We start from the raw sequence: 22,074 nt of genomic DNA, 5'->3' as shown, positions 1-22,074 counted from the left end.
ACCCAAAACACACACACAGAGATGAATAATTTGGTTAATGATTTGTTTCCAACTATTGTGTGAACAGACGGTTTAAACATACTGTTTTTGTCGTCCTCTCCCTCCTTCTCTCCCATGTTGAAGAATAGCAACATGGCCTGTGAGACCTGTTCTTTATTAAGTCACATCAACATGGAATGGCACGGCATCTTGTCTTTGGTCCTGAAGGACTGCCATGAAGTATTAAAAGTCAGCCATCGAGGCTATCTTTGTATGTACAAATAATTAAAACCTAATGGCCTTTGAAAAGTAAAATAATTATAAATACAAAACATGTACAAATCATTCTCCCTTGTGGTGATATCCCAGTTGAGGTTTGTCACTAGTGCTGATCAGTTGTTTCATGTGTTGTTGAGACCCTTGTTCTCACGTCTTGATAAGACCTTCTAGAAAGTCTTTTTCCACCATTTCTTCAATGTTCTGCCGAGCTCGACTCCAGAAAACTTTTTGGCTCTCCAACTTGTGGCCCTCCTTGTGGGCGGGTAAAGAGCCATCTGCATGGTTGTGGGTGTAGGCGGGACTGAAGCGGCTACTGGCTTTGCTGTTAAACACCTGACTGAGCAGGCTGAAGAAGGGCAGCAGCTGCTCCATGCTGCGGATAACGTAAAGGGTTAGCATCAGGTGTCCTGGCTCCCAGGATAGTGTTCGGGTGGAGCAGTCCTCTTCTGGATTTTTCTGTGTGGTGAGAATTTAACACCAAGAAGTAAAACACAGACCTCTGTAAAACCACAACAACTATTTTTGTCAAAATTACTGATGATGGAAGATTTGATTACAGCTGAACTTCCACGTTTCCCCATCGCAATCATTCAATGAGCTCATATGGGATGCCAATCACGCCGTACCTTTGCTCGTTTCCTCAGCAGCTTGGCCAGTCGTACCACGTAGGGTTTAAACTCCCGCTGGTGCGTCCCTTGACGTCTGACCTCCAATCCAGAATCGTCGGAGGCTTCAGGGATGAAGGCCCAGCGGTACCTGGGATCAATAAAGACCAGCATGTACTGAAATGAGTTCGCAAGCAGGTCGGTGCCATCAGTGTGAGAATGTGAAGACAATACATAGCTGTTGTTAATAAGTATGAAACAGGCAGCCAAAATGGTTCAAGCAGGTGATATGAATGTTTGACATTCACCCAAAACACACAATGCTAATATATTTTGTTATTTTCCACTCTTTAAGTCTGCAAAACTAATCACAGAAAAGATTTGCTAGCACTGACATCTGGAACTGAGGCAGGCTCTCAGGCGGTAGCGCCAAGGCCAAGTCCAGCAGCTTGCAGGCTGACAGATAGAGGTTGAGCCAGCGTTGGCTGTTGTAGGAGGTTGAAAAGCCATTTCCTCCAGAGTAGGTGGTCTCTAAGCCAGCCACAGATGGCCCTGACGTCCTATGGATGATTCAGAGAAGATATGTCAGAGAATAAGTATTCACAGGCCACTGACAGTCATCCTCTTGTACAACAAATGTACCTTGATATGTCCTCATCTGCCATCAGCTCCTGTTCCATTAATAGAAACACCTGGACCTATGGGGACACGGTATTTGGAAATGTATGCAAGTGACCTCATTTGTGTAAAAGGCAAGAAACAACAAAAAAAATAGTGCAAGAGACATAAGCTACACATTTCCCTGCAGAGGACCTAGAGCTCACCAGTTCAGTGATCATGGTGGGCCATAGCGAGGTCAAGTGTTGAGGTGACATGCGCAGCAGTAGTACCCTGAAGAACAAGAACACCTGTGCGTGGAGGATGGGCACCTGAGGCAGACGCAGGCTCTCAGCAAGGCGCTCTGAGGAAACCAGGTGAAACATGGAGATTACATTACAACACTGCAAAAGTGACGGCTGGCGGTTGAAAGATAACATCAGAAATAATGGATCCGCAGGGAGACCAGTTGAGTTGAAAAATCACCTTGTATGTCAGGCAGGTACTTCTGGTACTGGTCTACTTCACTGCTGTAGATGGTGAAGGCCAGGCGCTTGAGCAGCATGGCCCTCTGTTCGAGTTCAGCATCTCTATTGGTGAACAGACTGAGGGAGCTGCTCTGGGCAACAGCTACCCGGGCTGAGGGAGAGAACACACAATGTGATCACACATTTAACTATTTTAAATAGTTACATAAATATATTTAAGTAGGACCCCTCGTTAATAAATTAAATACTTTGTAGGTTAGAGCACAGAAAACACGTTTATGACTTTCTACATACGATTAGTAATATTATTAAGAGCCCCTAGACATATCTAGTAGATAAATACATATAGTCAATATAATCACAATATAAGCTATTTAAGACTAGCGGATATGTGGACATACGTGACGTTGGTGATTCAGAGTTGAGGTTTAGCTGGACTACGGCCATAACATTACCTTGTTTTAATATAATTACACCGCAACAAAGTGAGGGAGTGGGGTTCAAACAAGGAACGGCTGTACGAAACAAAAACAATCACAGGTATCAATGCCAGGTAGATATTATTTATGCAGGCTTACTCATGAGGTCTCTGAATGTCGTCTTGTCATGTGTCATCAAATGGTCAATGATCGCCCTCCAGCTGAAAAATAAGAGGTGGGGGTGGGGGAGCACATGCTTGACTCGATTTATACTCCATGTTGGTCTGTCTCTACCCACGCATCGATATAGATAAGAGTCTGGATTCTCTCAAAATGGAAGTTCTCTCCTACTCACTGGCTGACACAGGATGAATCCATCTGGAAGAAGGTATGGTCCATGAAGAGGTCAAATGCCTCTTTCTTCCAGGCTCTGCGTGTGTACTGGTAACCACTCAGACTGCTCAACAGTTGGATGCAGGCCCGGTAGCTGGGGGCATTGTGAGCACTGCCAAAGGCAATATTAGCAATATCTGTTAGCACATTTTTCATTCTGGATGGCATATATCAATCTAACATCATCGATTGTCCGGTGTGTGTGCAGCCAACCTCCGCCTGATAGTGCCACAAAACACAGCATGGACACACCCATTTGTTAACACCCCCCCCGTATTAACGTGAATTGAATCACCTCATTATTAAAACGAATTGTTACACCCCTAATGCTAATATTCAGTAAAAAAATCAGATCAGTACTTACCTGTGATTGCGTAGGTAAGGAACTACGTAATGCATGATATTGACCAGCAATGGTATGACCCGCTCCTTCTCATCACTGTAGAACACCGTGTCCAACAAGTGAGCCAGCACCTGTTCACCAATTCACAATTCATTCATGTCAGCCGTGCACTGTATACTCTGAACACAATGAGAGACATTCTTCTGCCTGCATAGTCAACAATGCTGCAGCAAGCAAAGTATGACAAACTGCACTGCAGCATTATTGAAGAACAGTATGAAGAATAAATTAAAGGATGTACAAAAAAGCTGTCAGACAGATAGAACCTCAAGTAGAGCTGGAAGGGTGATGTTCCTTCAAAAAAAAGTTTTATTTTTTGCCTCTTAATAATTAATGTATCTCACATCTACAGTACAAGCAGAGAAAGGTTATTGCTCATGTGCAAAGGTACAAGATGCCAATATTTACACAGCTACCAATGGATTTCGATTAAAAAAAGTAAGTGAGGGAAAGAAAACCCATTTGGGAAAGAGAATCAGCCAAACCACGTCAGTTGTGTAGAATGCTGAATCAAGGACAGGACAATGTTTTATACCTCAGCCAGCAGTGTGAGGGCATGAACGCTGTAGACGGATGGAGTAAAGTTGGATGCCTCCATTACTGTGAGCATTAAATCTACAAAAGACAGATGTCAAATATTAACAGTATTTAGACAACATGTGTGGGCATTCTGCAAGCATATTCACTTATCAAATACACAAAGCACATCTTTTCTGATTATATTGTATACTTCATTTAGCTGCATTACACATGAATCCCTGGTATCAGAATGGAATAAAACAAAAACTGACCACTGTGCACCAAGTAAGCCATACACCAACTACAAAAGAGCAAAACAGCAAAGTGAGTGTGAAAGACAAACCTTCAACATCTGCCTCAAGGTTTGTTCCATCCACAACAATCTGAGGAGAGGCCTTCACCTCCAGGTTTCTTCTCAGCCAGGTAGTTTGCTCCAGAGAGGAACCCGCAATTGTCCCAATGGCCTCCACGATTTTATGTGTCACATCCTGAACACAAGAAAAATAAAATAGCAACCTCAAAGAATAAATAAAGAACTCATATGACAATGAAAATGAAGCTAGTCAGAACTTGCACATCTGAGTTACACTGGGTAAAGAGAAGAAGAAATTAAAGGACATCACTGTTGGAGGGCAGGCACAGAAGTTACCTGGAGCTCTCGCTGGTCCTTCTTATTTTCCAGGTTGGGGTTCTTCAAGATGAATTCATTCAGAACACTAGAGAAGAAAATACATATGTATTACGCACCTAATAATATGACAATGAATTGAATAGAAGAGATTAAAGAGGAACTGACCCAAGTATTAAAAACTGTCCTGGAGCAGGCAGGCCTAACTGAACCGAGTCCTTTAGCAGTGCCAGCAGAGATGGCCAGCTGTCAACCAATGTGGAAACTGGGATCCTGTGAGACAATATTATGTTGTATATGTAACTATGCGTGACAATAAATACTGTGTGCTCTACCAATGTCAACAGACCATGAACTCACCTCTGGACATATGCATAGAAGAACTGCAGCATGCAGACCTCCAAAGAAAGGTGTTTCTAAGAAGGCCCAGGAAAATATATTGTTAAAATTAATGAATCATAAAATGCATATTATCTAATTACTTTGTCTGTGCAACAATGGAAAATCTGAATCACAAACCTTGTCCTTCGCAATGGCTGGCGGCTGCTTCAAAACCTCTTTAACTGTGTGCATGACAGTCTCAGTGCGCATTGCACTCACTGAGCGGACCAGCTCAACCAGCAACAGCTGTTCTTCACTGGCAAGTGGAATTACCTGAGATATATTCAGAGTTGAAGGAAAACTGTTACAAATATCTTCAATTTCATATTTATCCTGTAAGGGTATAAATTCCCATAAAGGTCTTGCATCTTGGGTTGCACGACGAAAGTGCGGTTAGCACAATCAGACTACTTGAGAGGGCAAAACATGGCCTTAGCAATTTGATGATGATCTTCTACCCAGGTGACCCTCAGCCTCGCTTGTTTCAACATATAGTATGCATATCATGCCAACTTCACACAGAGAGGTCTGAGCAGAGACCACTAGACTGCTTTGAGGCAGACGTACTAACCACACTGTGTCGCCCAGGCAAAAAATACAATGGCATTCATCATCAGGTTCCTCTCATATCACTCACTTTATTTCTGACTGGAGTCTTGACCTGTTTCCGCTCATTCCAAACATAGGCAATGGCTGCCATAAAGTGAGCCCCGTGGTTCATGGAGATCGGTCCGAGCAGCTCAAGAATTTGCTGACGTATTTTCTGCAGATGAGATACAAGCGACAACGTTATGTGATTAATATCTACAACCTCTGAAACAAATTCATTCAATAAAAATATAATTTAACATGTTTGGATTGGGAAATATGGCACATTTTGTGGTGAATGTGAGATTTACATGATTTTTCAACTTTTCTTAAAGATGTTCTGTATTGTTTGTAATTATGTTCAACATGTTGTGTTGCCACTGGCTGTTCACAGTTATGGTATCTGAATTTACTTTGTATATATTTATAATGTGTCATATGTGCCCACTCGACATCCATCGCAGCCTGGTCATCCGGGTAGGAGGATTACCCCCTTTTATCAATTGTTGCCAGCTTGTAGAGCCCTTTGAGACTCTTTTGTGATTAAGGCCTATATAAGTAAACTTCATTTCACTGAGGACTCCTATCAAGAAACACCCTTTACAATTTGGGATCCTAAATTAGCTCTCGTTAGCGGATTAAAGATATAATTAGTGCAGCTTTGTACCTTAGTGGAGCCCAGATTGATGTTGGACGTGGACGCGGCAGAAGCAGCAGCTGGCTTGTCAGAGTTGTCGGCATGGTGGAGGACACTCCATAACAGCGTGACAGAGGACATGATGGTGTGGAGAATGGACAGGATGCCTGAACGAGCTTCCGCCAGGTGCTTCTGGTCAACACTCACTTGTAACTGACAGGTGAGCAGAACGAGTCTCAGCAACACAGTACTGTGCATATATACTTAACAAAATACATTAATATTTATGATACTAACTCACAAAACACAATGATTCTATTCGGGATAGATGGTGTTTAGAACAAATACGTGGTGAACAGCTCCCTCACCTGGTGGTACTGGGAAGTGGGATCAAGCAGGCAATAATGGATGATGGCAGTGATGCCCTCCAGCACTGTCAGTATCAAGTCGGGAGGAATGCAGAGAGCCGTCCACTGAGGCCTGCAAAAAGTACATAAAATATTTCAGTGTTTCTCAAACTTACATTTTAGTTTTATTTAAACACTTTTAATGTTGTTTTCTCTCTGTGGTTAATTATAATAGATTAAGCTAAATAAAGCTAGAATAAATATTATTGCACTGTCCATTGTATACTTTTTAATACCTGGTATCAGTAATTCCAGTCTCATAGCGGTACTGGTGAAGTAGATTGTCCAGGTTCCTGCACAGCTGGAGGGTGACTGATGCAACCACCCTTCTCAGAACCCTCCTCATGTACGGCAGTGTGGCTGTGATGAGTCCAATCCACTGAGGATGCATCTTACACGCATGGTGTTGATGCAATGCCCTGATCACCGCGCATAAAAACATGCCCTGTGCTGTGATTGGCTGGCCATGAAGGTATTGCAGTGATGTCATTGGCTGCTGAGGGTTGACATGTTCCACTTCTCCACCCAAGATCTCAAACCCAGGCCCTGTGCCGCTGCCCGCGCCTGCACCACCTGCTCCAGCGCCTGCAGGTTCTCCTTCTTCAGCTGGCACCAGAACTCTATGCTCAAGTACAACGAGGCTCTGCAGCAGTCTGAGTAACTGGGACTGGACTGCGCTACAGCCATCCATCTGGTCCTCTGACAAGTTGATGACGCTGTCCTCTGAAAGACCTTCCTCCACGGTCGCTATGTTTCTGCTGGCCAACCGTTGGTCATGCCATTTCTGGGCACTGAATATCGAGGAGAGCAGGCAATGGAGAACAACCTTCTGAACTTTGCACTTAGACAGGACGTCGTAGATAAAACTAGCAAAGCCTTTCGCCGAGCCCCCCGTGACTTTGGATAGCTCGTTGAAGAGAAGAGTCAAGACCTCGATACTGGTGAGCTGCATGGCCCGGTTCCCCGCCAAGTCCTGAGGGCCAGCTGCCACGTGGGCAGAGTAATAGCTTCTTAGGAAGTAGAGACAGAGCGATATGATGATCTCCAGATACATGGCACTGCGAAAAGAGTGCGAGTGGGAGTCCTGAGGAATGGGGCAGTAGAAGTCTTTGCCCATGACGGACACCCTGTGACGGGCTAGTAAGTTTTGGAGCAAAGACAGCTGTGGGGTATAAGTGTTGTTGATGCTGGTGGTGGAGATAGCGCTTACAAACCCTGAGGGAGCGGCCCTGAGCATGGCTGCAACTGCTGACAGGGCGTGCAGGGCCCTGGAGGAGTCATATAACTGGAGATATAGAAGAACATGCTGGTAGAGGGGATGGATGTGGACTCGAGGTGAGGCGGAAGACGATCTTCGTCCTGCGACACCAACACTTCCAACCGTCCCACTTGGACAGCCATTGGGTGAGCCAGTGTCACTTTCGATCTCTGATACCTCGCCCTCCCCACAGCTATACCAGTTCTCCAGATCCAGGCTGTCCCCGAAGAAAATACTCGGTGGTTGTGTTTTGTCAGCCTGGATTGCAGCCTTTCTCTGCTCCTCTTTTCTTTTGGACTTTTTGATCTTGGGCCTGGCCCCTGGCGATTTGTCGGATAACTTCTCCATGATTTTCCCTTTAAGGCTCAGCTGAGTACTACTGTGGCTACGTTTACGTGCTTGAGGGTCATCTACTCGCAGGTTGCGGTCTGAAATGGCTAGGTCTGGGTTGTCGGGTAATGTGACAATAGAAGGGGAGGAACTGTGCCGGGTGATGCCCTCTCGATGCTGCTCCTCTTTAGCTACATCTGATGAAGTGACGCAGAGGAACTCCAGAGTTCCTTCAGCGAGAATCTCTGGAAGAGTCTGGTGGTTGGAAGTATGAGGAAGTCCGGACTCAAGATGGGGACCAGTGGAGGTATCTGAGGAAGTGCTCTCTGAGTCTGTTTGAGGCCAGTTTTCAGACTGAGGTGGGATTTCAAAAGGCTCTTCAGCTACTAACCTCAGAACCTTTTCTATTAGCTCATTTACAACAGAGGACACAATCTCTTCCAAAGAGTCGTCAGACATGTCATCTGAAGAAGCAGGCTGCTGATCAGAACTATTGGCAGTGCTGTTTACAACCTCTGGCTCCTCAAAGCTTCCATTTTCCACTGGAGATGAACGAGAACCAGTTGATTCAGAGGACTGGGGCTCCCCCTGCTGGTCAGCAGGCGGAAATTCACCAGTTAATTGTAAATTCTCACTGCTCAGGCTTAGTATAGACAGGCTGTCACTCAGAGGGTTCACAGTGAGACAGAACGGCTCCATGTCGCCCACATCAAGACCTCGGAAGTCCCCCTGTGCCTCATGTACGTGACTGAGATCTAATATGACAAGACAAAACAGAGGAACAAATATGTTCTTAAATAATCCATGGCAAAGTGTTGTGTTGCTAACCAGTCAATCTGCAAAACTAAAACAAGACCACTCACTGTCAGAGAAGCCGGAATCTCTGATGTAGATCGGTTCCAATGGCGCCTGCTCAGGCAGGCCAGGAAAAACAGTGGCCCAGTGTCGCTGGGCTTGTACCTTTTGAATGGAAACCCTATGGGTCTTGGGGTGGAGGAGAAGGAGAAGCAGGGGCTCCAGTACGCGAGCAATATCATGTCTTTGAAGGACCTGATTGAGCCAAGCCCGGCCAACTGAACTGGTACATGGATCCCAGTAACTAAGACTGTCTAGCATGATGAAAAGAGATCTGCGGGGTAAAAATAAAACAATTATGGCAGAAAAAAATATATAACACCAAATATAAATGCAAGACATCAGGACTTACCTGTCAAATGTTCGATTAAAAGGAGAAGACTTGGTGATGTTCAAATCCCGCGTCAAATGCCACAGCACAGAAAACTTCACGTGGGCTTCTAGGCGAATTTTCTGAAAGAAAACTTACTTGAGCATGAATTACACAGACATACTACGCCGTTAGACTATACAGACCTTGTCCCGATGCATGAGCTGTTGGCTGATCACATCCTCACAGATGCTGGATGACGGCACTAGGTTGTGGAGCTGATAGAAGAGCTCCACACTACGTTGATGATGCTGAGGTGTTCCTTCACTCAACTGGTCCCACAGGATCAGAGCCACATTCTTTGCATAAGCAGAATAAAGAGAGTTCATACCGGGGGAAACATAAGGCCAATTATAGTTCTGATGTAATATCTACCTTGAAGAAGTCTGTCTTGTTTGCGATGTACTTAAGGATTCCCTGAGTGAGTGGAGGCCTGATGACGACAGCCACTCGACCTTGGCTCGGACTCATGGGCTGGGCCGCCTCTGAGCTGCCGTTAGATGCTACGCTCTCGGCTGTCACCATAGCGACGGACTGAGTGAGTCCTACCAGGTCCATCAGTAGAGAAATGGCCACGCCTTGCAAACCAAAGTCGCTAGCCAGGCAGGAGGCATCCATCAGTTTTTGCAGCCACACTGGCAAACACACCCGCTCGCTGTCTGTACATGTAGGAAGGTAACATGCTTTAATATAGTGCATTTGTTAAAAAACACACAGTCAGTATGATCATATTACACAATTGGCCTAGTATTACATACAAAGATGTGAATATTTGATCCCCTACTGTATTTGTATGTTTACCCCCCCTCCAAAGACATAACCTTTATTTTACTTAAACAGACTGAATTTATTCATTTCTCTCGGTTGCTTAATCCTCATGAGGATTGCAAGGGTATGCTGGAACCTACTCCAGCTTACTATGACCAAGAGGCGGGGTACACCCTGGACTGTTTGCCAGCCAATCACAGGGCACAAATGGACAACCATTCATAGTCACATTCATACACTGTATCTATGGACAATTTATTCATTCATTTGGTGGGGGTGCTGGAGCCTATCCCAGCTGTCTTCGGGCGAGAGGCGGTGTACACCCTGGACCGGACTGGTCGCCAGCCAATCACAGGGCACATATAGACAAACAACCATTCACACTTACATTCATACCTATGGACAATTTGGAGTCGCCAATTAACCTAGCATGCTTTTGGAATGTGGGAGGAAACCGGAGTACCCGGAGAAAACCCACGCATGCACGGGGAGAACATGCAAACTCCACACAGAGATGGCCGAGGGTGGAATTGAACCCTTGTCTCCTAGCTGTAAGGTCTGCGCGCTAACCACTGTCAATACTGAGACACGTGCCGCCCTATGGACAATTTAGTGTCTCCAATTTCACATGCAATTAACCCAACACAGAGACAGAATATCATGATTATAAGTCAAGCTACATTACTTCCTCAAAATGTGACTTTTTTTTCCGATATATCCCGATATTTTTTATTCTGACGAAGCAGTTCATGTTGTTAATGAAGTCCTGTAACACCATTTCAGCGTGCTGCGGCTCAACACTTACCACACTGTTCTTCCTGTGTGGGTGAAGCCTTCAGATTCCCTTCTGCGATGTAGACTGGGAAACTGGAACATTCCAAGAAGAGCTGGCAGGCAGCAGTAAAAGCAGCAACACACTCTTTCTGCACCATCGCAGACTCTGGGCATGACTCGGTCTGGTCTATCCGACCGTTGAGTTGGGAGCTGTCTAATATCAGGTTTGCTGACTGCAGTACCTCTCCTCCATCCTTCTCAGCTTTGTCCGCCTGCTCAGAGGTAAGATGCAAGGTAATAAGCCGCGAGATAAATTGTTGGAAGCGTTCCAAGCAGCACTGCATGACTGGTTTGTCCAGAGGTTTAGCCTGAGATGGGCCAGAGGAGCAGCGGCCTGTTTTAAGTGCCGAGTGATTTGGACCTTCTGTGTCAGGGCCATTTTCTTGGTATTGGACAAAGTCTGTGAAGCCACTTTCAGAAGAGTGACTGCTGGGAGGATTTTCTCCATCTTGGCACAAGTCCCCGCTTCCAGATGTTTCCAGAGGTACAGGAAGATTCTGCGAGACAAGAAAAATTATCACTTTAATAGTACTTTCACAAGAAATTCCAATATTTACACCAGTACAAATGCAAAAAATTTTGACAGGAACTAAAGTAGAAATGCAGTAAGTTCAAGCTAACTGATTTTACTTTTACCGAATACAGCGATCAGTGTCTCTTTCACGTATCACTATAATTTGGTCCTCATGAGGAGAAAATATTTGTATACATGGAAAAGCATGTAAATGTGAAAACATTAACTGGCAGTGATCGTCGCCAGCTGTTCTCATTTAGACGTGTACACCAGACTTGCGTTTTGAAGACCGACAGATGAACAGGAGTACAAGTTTCGACAATTATGCCCCCCTCCCTCTTAGTCATTGGGGACAATAAGCCTCCCTGGGATTCATTCGGATCAAGGCAGCATGCACATTTTGTAGCCTGGACTCAGATGGCACATAGAGTAACACATCATCCATATGCTCCTGGATGTGGGGGAGGGGTTACAGTATTTTTTGCATGCATGTCTATGTGGTATGTTTCCACTCTGATGAAGATGGCTCACCCAGGCGCCACAGGCTATTTTACTCTTCTCTTCTTCCTAAGAGAGAAAAGGTGAGCTGGGCTCAGCTGTTGCTAAACAGTTTTCTTTCTTTCTACTCCTCATGGGCTTGTCTCTGTCCATGCAGTCCCATCTCTGATCATGGGACAGATTGGCTAAACTCTTGCAACATGCCTCAGTGGGCACTTACACACTTAAAGAACCAGGCTGCAAGGCAGGGACCAGGATGCCGAGGACGACCAACGAGTATTGAAATGTCCTGTGTCAGGGGAGTATGGGATGGCAGGGCCAATGGTGGGGAGACTCAATTGAAAGCAAAACATCACAATTTGAACTGATGTTTTTTTTTGGGCAGTAACATTAAGGTTTATGAATGTGGCCCAGTGCACAAAGCAACCCTATCAAACACCTTGGAGATCAAGTGCAACAGAAATTGTGAGCCAGCCCTTTTCATCCAACATCAATGACAACTGACCTCGAAAATGTTCCCCTGGATCGGGGTCGGCAACCTTCACCATCAAAAGAGCAATTTTGCCTCCTCTTACAGTAAAGAAAAATAGCTTGGAACAACAAAACATGGCATAACTTAAACTAAACAGGCACATTAAATGGGGTATTCTTTCTTGCCGTTAGTTTAGCTGTCTCAATGACATCTTAATGAACATTCCAATGATTTTACTCACTTTCTTGTTTTCTTTGGCGGAGTCTGAAGCGCTGCCGGGAGAGTTGGAAAAGCCCTGTACTTGGGGGGTGGTGGGCAGAGCCAAAGGAGACACCAATGGTGGCTGCACTTTGCTCAAGATCTTGGAGCAGAGGCGTAGGCAGTGAGTGAGCTCTCTGAGCCCCAAGGTCTGTAGGTGACAGGTTAGTGCTGCCACCATACGCAACAACAGCTGAGGAAGATGCTCCGTCTGAATCTCGATGTACGTCTCCTGTGAATGTGGAACGATAGACGTGACATCATTTGCTTAGTAAAATATAATCATAAGATATGATGCTATCCTACATTCATTTTCTTGTCTGAGGGAGGGGCTTAATAAATGAATAACACTCGAACCATGTCATGTTTGTCATGTTAATCAATCCATCTTTTCCATGCGGCCCAAGTAACACTCCTTGTAGATGAATCTTTTTCTTTCTCTTTATCAGTTAATGGCTAAATAAACATTAGTTATTAGAAGAGGTTATCAAATGTATTTGGGCATAACCTTTAAATAAAAAAATGGGTAAAAAGAAAAAAACACCCTGTAAAATAAGTATTAAAAAAGGAATTAATAAATTAAAAAAGGTATCCATATTTCTTTTAAAAATATGTGAGCAAGGCAATGGAGTAAAACTGCGTGCATGCGTAACAGAAAGCCCACAGACACAAAGATTTCATTATCACAAGATCCACACCAAACAGCAAGGATGATTTCTAAATTGAATGTAACTTACAATTTTTAACCTATTATTTCTTTTTTTTGGCAGATAATACTTAAACTTCATGTACAGTCGGCAGCCTCTTATTTAGAAATTACGGGTCAAAGGCCTGTTGGTGGAATGTTGCAGGAATGCTATCATAGCCTCAGTGAAGCAGAATGAGGTGAAAAGGCAGGAAAGAGCAGTACTTTACCTGGCAGATTACCCTCATGCTTCTAGTAGGCTTCAGGGAGAAAGAGCAGATAGTTTGAACAGACAGGAGCAAGCGGAGCACACTAACCACACACTAACCACACACTATCACTCTCTTGAGTACGGCAGGCACACACACTCACATTCTTTAAATCGGGTAATACACAAGATTTCCAAACTGTTCAGATTGGAAATACAATACAAAGAAGCATATTTGTAAAATGATTCAAATATGTTGGTGGGGAAATTAGACACACAGGTATGGTTGTACTTGTGTGGGGGATTATCAGTAAAATCTCAGTGTAAATGTTTAGAAGGGTTTGTATGAGCCAAGAGGGTGGAGGAGGTAAGCAGCGAGAAAAGAAAGCTTGGAAAGAAGGGACCTGTCAATGCAATATGGCAGAGAAAATGAAATCTGTACAAAAGGAAAATAAACCTTGAATTAACAACATGAATGATCTTGACATGTTAAATACAATAGGAGAGAGAGAATGAATGAGTGATGAGATTTTAACTGTACATGAAAGCTACATAAAAAGTGAAGACAGGACACAGATGGTGGAAGACCAAAAGATGAACTCACCAAGGAAACAATGTCCAGCAGGAAATCAACTAGCTGACAGAACTCCATCAAGCAGAGCTCTGGGGTATCAAAATTCCCAGCATGTCTTGGAACGCTTGCACACACATTCATTGTCCTCCTACAATAAAAGTCAGTATTGTTTCTGTCGTTTGGTGGCTCAACCAACTATATACAAGTAAAAAAATGCATGAGACGGATCGTCACTGTCACTAACACGAATTCAAATTTGATCAGATTTTTGAAGCATCTTTCTTCTGAGACAGTCCAGCAAAATAATATCAACAGCTGAAGGTACATTTGTTTGGACAGATATAATAATGAAAACAAAATAGTTCACAAGTTCAATTAAATACATTTTTACAGGAAGACACCTTACTCCCCCCCTGCATGGGTGGGTCGATGTCGGAGGCAGAAGTGACCAGCATTAATAGGAGCAGCTTCACTAACGCCTTTTAAAAATAATTTTCATATGAGAAGAACTTTAGCCTTTGTTGTTGAGTACTTTATCCAAGTCATGGATGATAAACCACGCCTTTCTATGACGTCTATGTCGGATACTATGTGGCCTGACTCTACATTGGAATTGAACTGCAGTGTGAATGTAGCCTTAGTATGATGATATTACCAGACTTCCAGAAATACATCCGGCATCAAATAGGAATAGAATGTAAATACTGAGTGATGTAAACATTGATTTCTAAATACAAACCTGCAGCACTCCTCAAACCAGCGAGCGATATAGTCCCACATGTAGTATGGCTCAAAGGAGTTGAACAGGAGATTGGCTGTTTTAATCAGTTCTGCCGTCTTCTTATTTTCACGAAGTTTACTAAAAAGGAATAAAAAGGCAAATAATTATTTGTATCCTATGAAGTGAAATATTGAAAAGAATATGAAAAGAGTACAAAACAGGAAGTGGTCGATTGGACTGACCTGCTAAGGTGCGTGTGGTCCTTGGTGAAGGGACTCTGGTTTTGGAGGTCTAACTCCGTTTTGCATTGTGTGTGTAGAGTACGAAACACCTCAATAAGAACATCCTCTAAGATTGCAGGGCCTGAAAAGAGATGCATACGTGGAGTCTGGCGGGCAGCATATTTACAGAACTATATGTCTTGGGGATATCGACAAATTGATCGTTACCAAGCTCCGGTTTGTCCAGCAGACTGATGAGGATGCGAAATGGCTTGAGGTCGTGCATGAGAATGCTTTCCTCTTCCCCACCTCGTGCCTTGCCCTGCAATATCCCCACCATTGCCTAACAACACACAGTGTCAGAAGAATGAAACTTATTTATCGGGATGCTTTCATACAACTTTACAATTTGGCAGAACAAAATCTTTCATTGCATCCCCAACCAACTCTCGTTTTTGTTTTCTGTGCATGTTTCACGCTCCGTCTGTCACATAATGGACTGAAGCCTGCAATGGAGAGTCCCTGTAGTACCAACCGTCTCCCAATGGATGGAGTTCCAATATCTACCTTTGAACAGATGGTGCAGGAGCAAACGACAAAAACAAAAATACTTTCTAAAACTACATTTTTCCCTTCTGGTTTCTCTCTGCTTTCAAACCCCTGGAGAGTCACAGCAAAGCACATGGCAGGACACATTACAAGAGTGTAAAGACGAGGAGCTGACTTCAAAGAACATCCTGCTCGGAAAAGGAGCAGGAGGGAACATAGCGTATGGAAACCCAGGAGGATGGGCAAGGCTGGCGAGGAGAATTCAAAAGGGGGACGGATGAATCATTTGGCAAAAAAAAATTGGGCTGTCAAACGATTAAAAATTTGAATGATATTAATCACACTTTTCAATTTAATCATGATTTACCACTATTTGCAACTGTGTCTGAAATATGCCAATTTTTACTGTATTTTATAGAAAGAAAGACACAAGACAGGGTAGTAATACACGTAGTATATATATTTGTATGTATTAAGAGCTGCAAATTAACTGACTATTTAAATCAAGTTAAAAATAGCACACATGTATGACAATCTATTTACCTCACATTGGATTCTTTAATAGTAGCGAAACATTTGAATCACACTTTAACTGTGTTATTATGAGAAATGAGGGGTTGTGTTCAAAGACACAACGTAATTTTAAGTTGAATTCATGTAGTTTATTTTCTGGGATTTTCGAGCATACTTAAATGCAGCGAATTGTACTTCTGCATTAAGAGTTACATTGTCAGTGATGGGAATATATATTTTTTGTCTTTCTATTTATTTAAACTGGACTTTCTTGTGTTGCTCAGAGTGTCCTTGATTGCATCTCGCAGTCTTAGTAGTGACAATGAGAAAACGAGGCCGAACAGACGAGAGATACATGCAGTATATGGTGTTAGAATTGCAATGCTGCTATTGTGTTCAGGTCAGAATTAAGTTATTAAAGAGCTGCAGACTCTGGGGGGGCTACAGTGAGCCACCATCATCATAACAGAGAGGTGTGGCTTAGCTAATGACAAAAATGAGTTACCGCTGTTAACGTGCTATTTCTGATAGCCCTACAAAAAAGATCTGGCTCCTTCAGAACCACCCGAACACTAATGATTTCTTTTTTTTAAATGCATAATAATCATGATGCAGTTAAATTATAAGAGGCGAGTTCAAAGGCAAAAAAAAAAACCCACCTGGACAAGCATGTCTTTAGAGAAGGTGTTGAAATAGTGGCTCGCATGCTCTTCTGGGTTGCTCTGTCGAGTGCTGCGGGGGCCTGGTTTCACCCCATTGTTGTCGAGCCCTACAAAACACACACAAGCAGTTACAATTTAAAGGGGCAGAGTAAAAAGCACCACAACTGATGGCGACAGTAAAGTTAAGTGCTGTAACAAAAATAACCTTTGACCCAAAAAGTATCAGCCATAATTATACACTATTTGAACTTAATTCTTCGGCTCATACAGTGAATGACAAAATGAAGTTAGTCTTAGTACAATATTTTGTGCCTGTTTGAAACAGTTTGAAGGTAAATTTATAGAAAACAGCTGAAATATCAATCTAAAGCATTAAATTAAATAAAGCATCTAATCATGATTGAGGTGTTCCTTGTGTAGCAGACCAAAGCAACTTAAGTGGCAACACCAGATACAATGTCAACCTTATCACCACACCAAGTTAGTATTGTTTGTTGTCCTTTCGGGTGTGGTAGGAATGTTCATTTTAAGAACACGGTGGGGAATTTAAATACAACATGATACTTGATGATACAACCATGCAATTACTTACCATCATGTTTATCCAAGGTGAGTTGCAAATAAAAGAAAACCCAGTAAGATTGATGTTGTTCAAAATTAAAAAAGCCACATACGCACAGTAATTTAGTGTAAATGTCAGACCATGTGCCTCGTAAGTGTCTGATTTGAGTCTGTATAGTTTCATCTAAAATGATAAATTCGTGTGAATGTTGACTCTAGTTAACATTGTGAATAGGGCTGCAATAGCGAATCAATAAAATCGATACAAATTGACAACTGAAAGTGGTGGCAACAAATTTCATTATTTGTTGTGAAAGAGTGAGTGCATCTCAAAGTGTGTGTATCAGTGAGTATATATATATTTTTTAATATCAACTGATGAATCGATTATTAAAATAATCGTTATTTTCAGCCCTAATTGTGAACACTCTGCAGGTGGATACATGTGACTAAGCAGACTGTCTTCCCACATTCAATAACACTGCCAGTGTGTGTGTGTGTGTTTCGCACCCAGCAACCAGGCGTAGAGTCTGCGGTTCAGGGACATGTCTCTTCTTAAAACCACATGCAAAGCAGCTGACAGGATCCGTATCATGTCAGGGCGAGTGGCCTGAACACAACAGAACAGAACATTGTGATGGCTTTGTCACATACACACAAGCAAGTACCGGGATGCTATTATATCACAACAAATGCAAGTGTTTTTGGATTAGTAAACAAACTAGCTTCGCAATAGTCACATACTGTACCTCTTAAAATGCACACAAAGAAAAACACTAAGAGTCGGTTTAAAACATGCGGCACATGACAATCATACTTCAAGTAGTACAAAGGTCTGGACTTTACATCGAGATGTAACCACTCTCACTTGGCTCATGTGGAAGGGGAAGCAGAAAAGAATCAAGTCCAAAGTGCTCCTTTGCACCAGCACACTTGAATCCTGGACTGACGTACTGACAGCCTCGACCTGAAGAGAATAAACATGCACGATCGTTATAACCTAGAATACACAGCCCCGACGTATCATTGAAGAAGGCTACCATGAACAATTCTTAAAAACCAAGCCCATACCATGAGTTCAATGTCACTGCCCATGATGTAGAGCTGGTCCTCCATGGAGAGCTTGCGGTTGAGGTGCAACAGGACAAAGGTGACCCCTGGAAGACGCACAGCAGGGCTGGTCAGAATGCTGCCCCATAAGGCACTGTAGAATGCCGAATGCTCCACGGCTGCCGCCACCTTCTCCAACAGGGTGTTGGTTCTGTGGTAAAGGTGAGAACGTTAAATCATGCTGCTTTAAAAGAATCACAATAACTTGGCCAGGAACTTGTGAGTGACAGTTAGGTTTCACATACTGCTTCTGAAGAGAAAATTCTAGCACTATCAAATGAGTTTTCAATTATTTTCTGGCAACTTACATCTACTGTGTTAGTTACTGCTGTGGACAAATACTGATACTAAAGTGGAGTTTTTAAATCAATTGACATTAAAGATTAATTTGATCCCCTATTTATATTCTATATTAAGCCGCTTATAGGAACTTAATAGTTCATACATGTTTGGTGTCTATGGAGGTCAGAATTCTTGCTTGTGCTCGGTTGTTGGTGGGGGATCAAAACAAATCAAAAAGCTAATTTGCGACCTTCATTTTTTTTTTTGTTGACATTCTGTCATAATGTCACAAAATAAACACACCACAAAACGGGGGTACACTTACAAAATCAACAGTGTTTAAAATAAACAATCAACACCCCCCAAGTCAGCTTTGCTCTAACCTGTCATAGTACTCAGAGCCCTCCTCAAGGCCAGGCAACACCCCAGTGAGGAGACCCTGCAGGCCGGGCTTCAAGGTCTTGCCGAGAGGCAGGTAGTAGGTCTCATAGAGGCCCAGCAGCACAGGCTTCACAGACATGGCAGCATTGGTGAGTAAAGGGAAGAGGCCAGAGCTGTGGGGGGGAAGATGGTGTTAACAAAACGTTCAGTGACATCTGCAACAGCAACAATGTTACCTATAAAGAAAAAGGTCTTTGGCCAGCCTCTTGGGACCGATGATCTTAAAAATGATCTCGTAGGTCTCCAAGGCCTTACGGTGGACTCCACTGGGCAGGGCAGGATGCAGGCATTGGGCCAGCCTCTTGCCTATTGTCAGCTTTTTGGGGACCACCTGGTATTTTGCATTGTTTTGCAAAACCTGAAATAACAATAACACATAAAAATTATGATGTCATGTAAATATAGCATGGAAAAGGAGGACTGCTCCTGTTGTGTCATATCGCTGCTATGTCTACAATTTAATTTTATGATGACAAATAGTACTTTTTATGACTTTATTTAACGTTTTTGAACAATCAGCAGACCTTAGATAGTACAGTGTACAATTTACACAATCATATCATTACCTTGTTGAGCTTGCCCAGAGCAGAGATGAGGTCTGCCCACTCACTGGAGTACTCAAAGCTCTTAAGGGCTTTATCCACGGCGGCCACATAGTTCCTGTACTTGGAGTCACCGAGCAGCTCCACTTCCTCTGCATTCATTCTCCTGCGTGGTTATTGTGCTAACGTCAAACACCAGGCAGACATAAGTACATCACACCTGTGCCAAAGAAATACAAGCAAAGAAACACAACAAGTTATAAAGTCAGGTGACAGGACAGTAAAGAATTAGACGGTCATCGACTCACACAGATTCAGGAGAGCAAAGCCTGACACGAGCAGATGTGAAAAATTTGAAAAAAGGTGAAAAAATTTGTTTCACCTTTATGACTCGGTAGGTATAACAAAAATTTGTAAGCGCATGTACTTGAATGCTTCTAAACCAAGTTTTCATAACAAAAAAATATTGACGAACGTGGAATTGCAAAAATTCAAATTCAGTGCTGATAAAAAAATATAATCATACAGCCAGGAGATTAAGGGTTTGAACGTCCATTGCAACATCCACATTCCATGTCAATTATTGTTCTTCTACATGTGCCCAGTGATTAACTGGTAACTAGTCCAGACTGTCAGCTCACCAATGAACCTAATAATGACAAATGGATCGTATATAAGATACTAATGTTTGCCCACTTTATGGCAGTGTTGGTTTTTGTTGCAGGTTGCTCGGATGCTGTCACATGACTGCTCATCAGTGATGTGATTTTTAATAAATGAGACTTGGGTGCACTCTGCTGGGGACAAAGTTCACTACACACCATGATTACACTTACTGTAAAAATACAACTACAGTGGAACCTTGGTCAGCGTCAATTTGTTCCAGAAGGTTAAACGCTAACTGAAACGAATGTTAATTGAAAGAACTTTTCTCATAAGAAATAATGTAAACCCAATTAATCTGTTGAACTCACACAGTGTGTTAACAACACGACAATACGCATGTCATATTGTACAGTAACCAAAGAATGCATGCAAACAAAGGAGAAATTGTGGCCTAAATTTTCAACGGTAAACAAAAAAACATGCTAACTGGGGCAGATGCTAACCGAGGTTCCACTTTATATTATCTGATCATTTTATTTTATGTACGTTCATCAAGTAAACTCTATAAACATCATACATGACATCATGAAAACTATATGTGGTAGTAATTGTAAAATTAAATAGTTGCATGGTTCTCAGAGTAAAAGCTCAGGTTTAGCAATATCTTGTTTGGGGAAAATGACAACATCCAGGCAATAAAATAGATGTGGTTGGAGATAAAATTGAAAAACCCAAACTTTTTCTACAGAGGTCACATACAGAAAAATAGAAGAATGTGGGGTCTTTGATACATTTTGTGCTTTAAAACTCCAATGTAGGTCAACACTTAAACAACACAATGTAACTCCAAGGCATTGTAGGGAGTCATACAGGCACATGGAGGCCACACTCACTACCAAGCCTCATTTTGACTTGTTTTAAGGACATAAAAAAGATGGAAATTTGATATTTTTTGTGTGATATTGTTGTCAGTACATTCAACTATATAAAGAACAGTGTATTCATAAGAACATTTCATTCATTCATGTGTAGGATGTGCTATATTAGTGTTCCCTTTATTTTTTTAGCAGGCTAAGTGAACAAAACATTGACCTTAGCTTTATGTCATAGGTGGCAATGCAATTTCAACTTTGGACAACCCCTGGTTTACAGTCCTATTGACCAAAGAAGTCAGCTTCAGTGTTCAGTGGAGACATTATTAAGGACATTACGGTACACATGGTTTTATTGTTGTAATCTGGAAACCCTCAATCTGTAGACTGACACTTGACACTTATTGGGTACATTACTGTCCCTAATGTACACAATCTGTTACAGCAATTGCTTTCGCTAACAGCTAACTGTATTTAATTAGATGTGTGTTTACAGCTAACAACCGCAAAACCCCACCAATGTCAAACAGTTATGAAAAGCTTACCGTCATAGCTTACTGCAGTTGCCGTAAAGTGTCATTCAAACACAAGCACGGTTTGAGGAGTAAAATTGGCTGACAACATCAGCAACAGTGCTAGCAAGGACGCTAGCGTTTGGTAGCAGATTGCTAAGAGAATAGAGATGAAGGGCCCGACATCTATGTCACTCGGTAAGGTCTTGTGGCAATCGGGCTTTGCTGGCAGACAATGGCTGAGTATATCCTACATACTTCCGGTGTGCTTCTTCCCGCTGTGTACAAATTATTAACCATGAGCTCATCATCAGAGGTACAATGGAATGGGAATGACAGCTCCTAGACTGCACTGCAGATCACCAGCCAGCACTTCCTGCCCAGCGTAGCGTCAACCCACTTTTCCGCATGCGCAGCTTTCGCCTGGAGGTGCTTGTAAAGTGATTTATTGTTACACATAATAAAACGGAAATTATGATGGGGTGTTTTCAAAATAAAAGCAAATTCTGCAACTCACATAGTACAAAACACTGTT

The 22,074-nt window shown here is 42.7% G+C and overlaps 1 protein-coding gene across 3 annotated transcripts; it reads right to left on the bottom strand.

Moving 5' to 3' along the window:
- Positions 1-135: 135 nt before the first annotated feature.
- dop1a (DOP1 leucine zipper like protein A) lies at positions 136-21,940 on the bottom strand. Of its 3 annotated transcripts, none has more exons than XM_058052977.1 (38): positions 21,573-21,940; positions 19,574-19,769; positions 19,184-19,365; positions 18,950-19,120; positions 18,246-18,435; positions 18,043-18,141; positions 17,685-17,784; positions 16,611-16,720; positions 15,118-15,232; positions 14,911-15,031; positions 14,687-14,806; positions 13,978-14,095; positions 13,396-13,425; positions 12,464-12,712; positions 10,710-11,235; positions 9,512-9,795; positions 9,283-9,435; positions 9,119-9,219; positions 8,775-9,040; positions 6,560-8,666; positions 6,285-6,396; positions 5,947-6,129; positions 5,329-5,454; positions 4,830-4,964; positions 4,671-4,726; positions 4,479-4,583; positions 4,332-4,398; positions 4,026-4,170; positions 3,699-3,778; positions 3,125-3,234; positions 2,723-2,872; positions 2,527-2,588; positions 1,947-2,099; positions 1,688-1,824; positions 1,506-1,561; positions 1,259-1,423; positions 885-1,014; positions 136-714 (listed from the first exon to the last, which is right to left on the bottom strand). In XM_058052977.1, the coding sequence occupies exons 2-38, from the start codon at positions 19,709-19,711 to the stop codon at positions 406-408; spliced, it is 7,461 nt and encodes a 2,486-aa protein (XP_057908960.1). In that variant the 5' UTR covers positions 19,712-19,769; positions 21,573-21,940; the 3' UTR covers positions 136-405. The 3 variants fall into 3 exon arrangements, with proteins under 3 accessions (XP_057908960.1, XP_057908961.1, XP_057908962.1); XM_058052978.1 differs by having other exon boundaries at positions 16,611-16,693; XM_058052979.1 differs by lacking the exon at positions 13,396-13,425.
- Positions 21,941-22,074: the final 134 nt, after the last annotated feature.

Source organism: Doryrhamphus excisus, chromosome 17, assembly GCF_030265055.1.
Source record: "Doryrhamphus excisus isolate RoL2022-K1 chromosome 17, RoL_Dexc_1.0, whole genome shotgun sequence".
In the NCBI taxonomy this organism is placed as follows: Eukaryota; Metazoa; Chordata; class Actinopteri; order Syngnathiformes; family Syngnathidae; genus Doryrhamphus; species Doryrhamphus excisus.
Note: the sequence above shows the minus strand (reverse complement) of the source record. Positions and strands in the feature narration are given on the sequence as shown.

Coding starts and splice junctions, on each gene's coding strand:
- dop1a (XM_058052977.1), bottom strand. CDS start 19,711: ATGAATGCAGAGGAAGTGGAGCTGCTCGGTGACTCCAAGTACAGGAAC. Junction 19,121..19,183: donor AAAGACCTTTTTCTTTATAG/GTAACATTGTTG, acceptor TCCCCCCCACAG/CTCTGGCCTCTTCCCTTTAC. Junction 12,713..13,395: donor GCATGAGGGTAATCTGCCAG/GTAAAGTACTGC, acceptor CCACATTCACAG/GAGACGTACATCGAGATTCA.